We start from the raw sequence: 6,829 nt of genomic DNA, 5'->3' as shown, positions 1-6,829 counted from the left end.
GGAGAGTGATTTGAGCACTATCACTTGTCAATTAATTATTTTTACTAAATTATACTAATTCTGATTATCTATTCAAGGGTGCCAAAGGAATTTGATTTATAAATAAAAGAATGCAAGAATTAAATACTAAGATTACCCTACTATGATTGGGGAAATTCTAGGGTTGCAACCTCTTTAGAATTCGTGCATAGTATCTTCTTTTATGGACTTCAATTAGACATCAAATAGTTCTGGCATGCGGAAAGCAAGAGCGAGCTTCTTCGCTCCATACGTTGGTCCAAGATCCATCAAAGGCTCATAATCCAAGGACCTTAACTAGGACTTGTACTTATTGAACACCTCTACCCTTCAAAATTTAAACCATTTGAACATTCTTCCTAGGTGACACATTGTTTGTGATTCATGTCCTATAAGCGCGTGGAATGTATTAAATTGGGCATTTTTTGTGGGAAAAAAAGAAGAGAAAATAGTCAAATGCTCCCTCAATCTATTATCAGATTTCCAACTACACACATATACTTTACAAGGTCCTATTACCTCCTTGGACTATTTCAAAATGGAATTAATTTCACCCTAAAATGCTACACCCAGATTTATTGTGTAAAGTAAAACACACGCACCAACACATGTTTAACATGTGTATTTTCTATTTAAATTTATTTTTTATTTACTTTCTTTCTCATTCTTCTTCTTTTCATTACCCTCCATTATTTTTCACCATTAAGACAATCCAAAACTTCTTCTAGTGATAGCTAAAAATGCAAAAGAGGATAATTTTTTTGAAAATTCTTATCAAGAATTTTTTTCTAATGATAAATTTGAACGAAATCATTAATAAGTATTGTTGGAAAGACAAATTGATCTAGTGGGTTAAGAAAAAAATCAACATTTCTATCGAAGATGAACAGAGAATTGAATTTATTTTATTTCTTTTTCTGATTGTAAATTATGTGTAGTAAAATTACAGATCTAATGTTTGTTTTGGACAACTCGGAAGATTGATTTATATACATGAAAAGTGAGGTAAATCATAAAGAAGATTGGAAAAAAGAAGAGGTTAAAAAATTGCCAATAAATTCATCTTCTTTTTTCTTTGGCTTCCTATTCTCTATCGATTATCTTCTTCATGTCGCTGGCATCATCAATCCGTTGGAGATGGAAGTGTCAGGATTGTTGTTTCTTCTTCACCATGGAAGTGGGTGAAAGAAAAGTAATTGTCTCCCCTTTTAGTGGAGACAATTTTTTTTAAGAAATAAATAAATCGAAAAAATATATAAACTATTTAATTATTACAGAAATATAATAAATTTTTTACATGTTTATTGCTTCTCACTCTCTCTCAAAGAGAGTGAAATGCACTCTTTGTACCTACTCAACACTTAAGGGGTTATTTATTCCACTTCAAAATAGTCTAAGAGTGTAGTAACATCCTTGTGAAGTATAAGTGTGTAGTTGAGAATTCACAAATAGTTTGGAGGCTCAATTGACTATTTTCTCAGAAAAAAATATTATTTCTTCTTTGTCATTCCTTCCTCCACAACACCAATAGTTCACCATTGCCGCTGTCGCTGCACATCCTTCTTCTTCATCTTATTTTCTTCGGATACTTCAGTTCTTTTACCTCCATTGTTGTTGTCATTCATATTAGGATTGGCAGCACCACCATTCCACCGTTATCACCATCATTTTCATCATGTTAATTTATAGAAGGCTTTTAGTTTGAAGTTTTTATCTTTGCTGTTAATATAGTAATTTGGTGTTAAATTGATGTCCAGTTGTGTGAATTTATTTGAGGGTTTTTCAATTTATTATTTGCTTTGCTCAAATTTTTATTGAAGCTTTTTTATTTTCCTGAATTTGTTGTTTTGACTTTAAATTGATGTATATTGACAAAATGTAAGGACGTTCTTCATCCAAAAAAGTTAATCGGTTATGAAACATAAAAGAATTCTGAGATAACTCCATTTATTCCGACAATGGCAATCGAAACTCATTAATTTTTCGGCGAGTTTTTTTCATCTTTCTCTACCTAAAATGGGACGAAGAAGAAAGTTATAGTTAAAAAATCGGCTGATGGAGAGGAAGATTTGTCGTGTTGGAGATGACATTGTAAAGGGAGAGGGAGGGTTGACATGAAGGGGGTGGCACTGTAGAGGGAAAGGTGAGTTTTCTGCTTCAATGGATAGCAGGGGAAGTGAGGGGTGGTTTAAGTTACCGTTTTTCTCATTTTTTTACTTTAAAATAATTTCCTTTTTCTTTACTTTATAATATAATTTTTAAATAATATTTTGGATTAAAAAATAACTCATGTCATTATCTAATTAGTCAAATTGGCATGTCATCGCGAGTGTATTTTACACATTTTTTACTTTTAGCTTATTCTAAAAAAATATTTAAATGGTTTAAATTCGGGAGGGTAGAGGTGTTCAATAGGTACATGTCCTTGTTGGAGTGACCAAGTGAATTATGCGGACAACTTTAAGGTGTCGTAGATGACTTAAACCTTTTCTTTATGTTGCTAGTTTTTGGAAAGGTGAAATACATGAACACCCCCACTAACTTTTTGCCATTTTTCATTTTGACACTTCATCTCAATTTTGTTCTAGTTAAACCCTTCAATCCCATTTTTATATACCATTGTAAACAAAATATTATGTATATTCTTCAATGACACTTTTGCATTTTGAAAAGTGATGGACTGTTAGTTTCGTAAGAAGATTTCCATGTTTTTTCTAATAGTGTTATCAACAATGAGCTAGATGTTCTTTTAGCTATATTGAAGATGATTTTTTTTTTCATATATTGAAGTTGAGTTAAAAATTAGTAAGCGAGTATTTTTGGTTAAGCCTAGATGACGTGAAAAAATAAAACACATGTTGTTATTTAATTAGATGTTTCATACTTTTTTAAAATATTATTAACACATGAATAATTTATATTGAGTGATATTTTTTGTGTTTAAATGATACATTAAAAAAAAGCATTAGAGAGTTAAAATAAAACATAATTGAAATGGAGTGCCAAAATGAAAACTAAAATCATGTTTAAAGGGGGTTGTTTAGGACATAGATAGTGCTATTTATGAAAATTTCCCATAACCTAAACATGAGTTGTTGGGCCAAATTGTAGTCCAACTTGATTTCGGGGCGAAAACTGTTGGGTAGACCTTCAATCACTTGGGAAATTTGCAGAAAAAATTATTGCTAGTTTCGGTTCAGATGCTCAGCGCCTTTAGCTAATTTTCGATGATTTAGGTGAATTTCTTTGTGATTTGGACATTTTTTGAGTTGTTTGAGTTACTGTTTCGTTGACGATCGGAAAATGTCATTTCAGGCATGAGATAATGAAAGAGAAGAATCCAACTGTTGCTGCTTCTACTTCAATTTTCAAGAAAGTATTGTTGAATTGTTCAGCTCAGGTTTGTCCTATATGGGTATCCCTTCATTCTTTTTATTGTTTGTTTTTCCCTTAAATTTCACACATATAACTCAAGTAAAAAGTTGTAAAGATTTGATGGTTCGTTTGATATCCTTTCTTTCCATTTGTTGTCCTTTTCCCCAAAAAATTGATACATATAGCTAAAGAGGTAAACTTTATGTGTCCCTTAATGCTTGATTGATCTTTTAGGCAAAAGGTTTTATATCATCATATATATATGCTTTGTAATGAGTGGGGGTGAAATATTAGACCCGCCATGTATCTGATCCTGTTTGTTTGTTTGTTTGTTTTTTTCCATATCCCTTGTGTCAGAGATTGAGAAATACTGAAAACATGAGGATCTTTTAACAGCTTATTTCTACTTCTCTTACAGGCGAAAGTGTATGGAAGTTGTGTTGCAGCAAAGGTTCCAGAAGTAGAACGTGATATGTGTTTAAAAGAATTCCTTGAATTGAGCAACTGCATGAAAAGTGTGGTATGATAAACTCACCATCATGTTTGAGTTAGAAAAGTTGCCTAAATATGTGCCATGTCATCCCTTCGCTTGCCTGATTTTCCTGTTTATTTAACAGATAAGAAGAAAGGTTTGAATAGTATATCTATGCAAGTCAGAGTGATAAGAAGCTGTTGTTGAAAGTTGAATCAAGCATGAAAAGGCATGACATTTTTTGTTTTTGAAGGATAATATTATTGTTCATTTAATTATAATGTGTTAGCATATAGCTCGTTGGACAGTTATATTTATTTAATCATTTGCAGTTTGGCATAGGTTAGGTGTTCCTCAGGTCAGTAGTTCTACATAGGGGGGAGTGAAACATGTCAGCACAAGCATCTTCTTCTCAGCCTTCTGGTTTTGGTAGTTCTGGGGCTCTATCACATGTGTATATTCAGCATCCACCTTTAAGATGCAAAATCTCAGGCGCAAGAAATATTTTCTATGATGATGGCACGAAACAGCTTATTGTTCCCACATCTGATCAGGTAAAATGCTAGGCGAGAAAGATGAACTCAGTCACACATGGTCTACATTGATGTTTTGACAAATGATACCGCAGGATATTTTTGCTTGCTATTACCGGTGAACTAAATGGTGGTCACTCCGTTTGCAGGTTTTCTATTGGAAAACAACTCCATTTAATCCAAATGTGACTCCATCCTCTGATCAAATAGGCGAAGGTCCAGTTTTGTCCATTCGATTTTCTTTAGATTTAAAACTTCTGGCTGTACAACGATCCCATCATGAGGTTCAAATCCAGAACAGAGAGAGTGGGGATACTTTTAGTTTCAAGTGCAGGTCTGAGTCAGAAAGGATTCTTGGATTCTTTTGGACAGATTCACCGACGTGCGATATTGTCTTTGTGAAGACCAGGTATATAGCACAAATAGTTCTCTCTTAAGTTTCTTGTCTGCATTGGCTTCCATAACTATTTGATTACTTCATGGTTCTTAAATGTTAACCTACCAAAAGAATAAGTGGATTTTTCATCAGTAACTTAAAGCTACTTTTTGTGTCTTTTTAAAATCTGTACAACTGACTTTAGAATTAATTCCCTCACTAGGATAGATCTTTATAATCTTATTGATATATTGGCATGTCTGGATTGGATATATTACCTTATTAACTGTTTCTGAATTTTTAGTCATTTTTGTAATCAGAACTAGCTTTTGGTTACATCAGAAAACAGCTAACAATTGTTTAATGAGGCAACAATTAGCTATCTAATTTCAGTTTCAGAATCCAAACTAAACTGCCTGTTGTTGTGAACTCTGCTTTATAGTGTTTTTTTTTGTCGGTAAAGGATAATTTTGTATTAGTAACAATAAGACCTGAACCCTGAGGTCGCAGATTCAAAACTCGGTGGAGACAAAAAATACTAGGTGATTCTTCTCATCTATCCTAGCCTTGGTGGACAGAGTTACTTGGTACCTGTTTCTGGTCGGAGGTGGCAGGTATTCCATGGAATTAGTCGAGGTGTGCGAAAGCTAGCCGGGACACCACGGTCATCAAAAAAAAAAAAACACAATAAAACCTGCAAAAGATGATGCTGGAAAAGTTGCTCTGTTTTATACTCATGGTGACCAAAAAAATTATTTCCATCAAAAATTCTTTTTTACAAGAAAATTCGGAATGTCTGTTTTCCATATCTTCAATAACATTTTCATATGTTCCCTTATATATTTAATCCACATGGTTTCTGTAAGGGCTACAATTTTTCTGTTTATAAGGTAATGTTGATTAATAAGGTACCAAACTGGTATAGAAACAGAACAGGACTCAAGTACCTCCCAAACAGCAGACTAAGCTACATGTTCCCTCCCAACAGATACAAAAAGTCCAGATATTGATCCATACATTCTAATGTACTACTTTTACGCCAAATACAAAAATTATGCAAACATTTGTTCTTGATTCTACAGACGCAAATTCTCTTCCCTTCATAGAAAGAATTATTTCTTCCATTTGGTCCAGAATATACAAATGGGAATTTCCATAGCTGCTTCATGCTTCTTGAGACTTTTTTGCCTTGCCAGCTTTCCAATTAGTATTGGATCTTCTGAGGCATAACCCATGATATGCCAGCGTTGTTAGAAAGAACTCCTAGCATTGTCTAGGAAACCTGCAATGAAGTAGTAAATACTCCATAGTTTTTTGATCTTTTCTTACAGAGATGACCTCTCTTGCATCAATTTAAAAAAAAAATAAAAAAAATGACATCTGTTGCTTACTGGAAAACTTCTTCACTGCAGATTGTTTTGAGTTAAACATGTCTCCTGGGTTGCAATCCAATCCAAAGTAGGCTGCCTTAACCTAGGGCTAGGTTTTGTCTTCCAAATCACCTTCCAAGGCCAATTAGTACACCAGAGCCACCCTGCTGCAGTAATAAGCTGTAGCAATTCCTTACCTAAAAGGCTAAAACCCTCTTTTCCTGCTGTTGACTCGAACCAAACTATTCACTTTATTTTGATCAATTGATATTGATTCCAACTGTTGAAGTAACTGACAAAAGTCTTCCATTTCCCCGTCATCAGATATCTTCTCAAAGTTAACTACTACCTGGAACTTGAATAGAAGTCGATTTGACCATCTTTCCTCATAGAACAACTGAACATATCTGAATATTTGATCATTAAGCTTTCATCTCCAATCCAAGAATCAGTCCAAAACCTTATCTGGCCCCATCCCTGACCTCTAATTTAGTGTTCAGTAGAAATTCATCCCACAACACACTAATGCCTTTCCAGACCCCCTACTGGACTTTAATAATGAAGAATTATGTCTCCATTCCCCAACTATCCATGTTATCATAGATAGCATCCAGTACCTTCTTCCGAATTTCATCACCACCCCTACTATATATCTATAATCATTAAAATAACAAGCTCTTATTAT

General features: G+C 33.7%; 1 protein-coding gene across 3 annotated transcripts in view; it reads left to right on the top strand.

Moving 5' to 3' along the window:
• The first annotated feature begins 3,103 nt into the window (after positions 1-3,103).
• Positions 3,104-6,829, top strand: part of LOC125859499 (uncharacterized) — a 28,176-nt gene continuing 24,450 nt past the window's right edge. For 2 of the 3 annotated variants that reach the window (XM_049539269.1, XM_049539268.1), the window contains exons 1-6: positions 3,104-3,254; positions 3,334-3,418; positions 3,812-3,913; positions 4,011-4,094; positions 4,198-4,419; positions 4,548-4,807. In XM_049539269.1, coding sequence (XP_049395226.1) covers positions 4,255-4,419; positions 4,548-4,807 — 425 coding nt within the window. In that variant the 5' untranslated portion in view covers positions 3,104-3,254; positions 3,334-3,418; positions 3,812-3,913; positions 4,011-4,094; positions 4,198-4,254. The remainder of the gene's footprint in view (positions 3,255-3,333; positions 3,419-3,811; positions 3,914-4,010; positions 4,095-4,197; positions 4,420-4,547; positions 4,808-6,829) is intronic. The other variant, XM_049539270.1, reaches the window with a different exon arrangement.

This window comes from Solanum stenotomum, chromosome 3 (assembly GCF_019186545.1).
Source record: "Solanum stenotomum isolate F172 chromosome 3, ASM1918654v1, whole genome shotgun sequence".
Lineage (NCBI taxonomy): Eukaryota > Viridiplantae > Streptophyta > Magnoliopsida > Solanales > Solanaceae > Solanum > Solanum stenotomum.
This window is presented reverse-complemented; position numbering and strand designations above follow the sequence as displayed.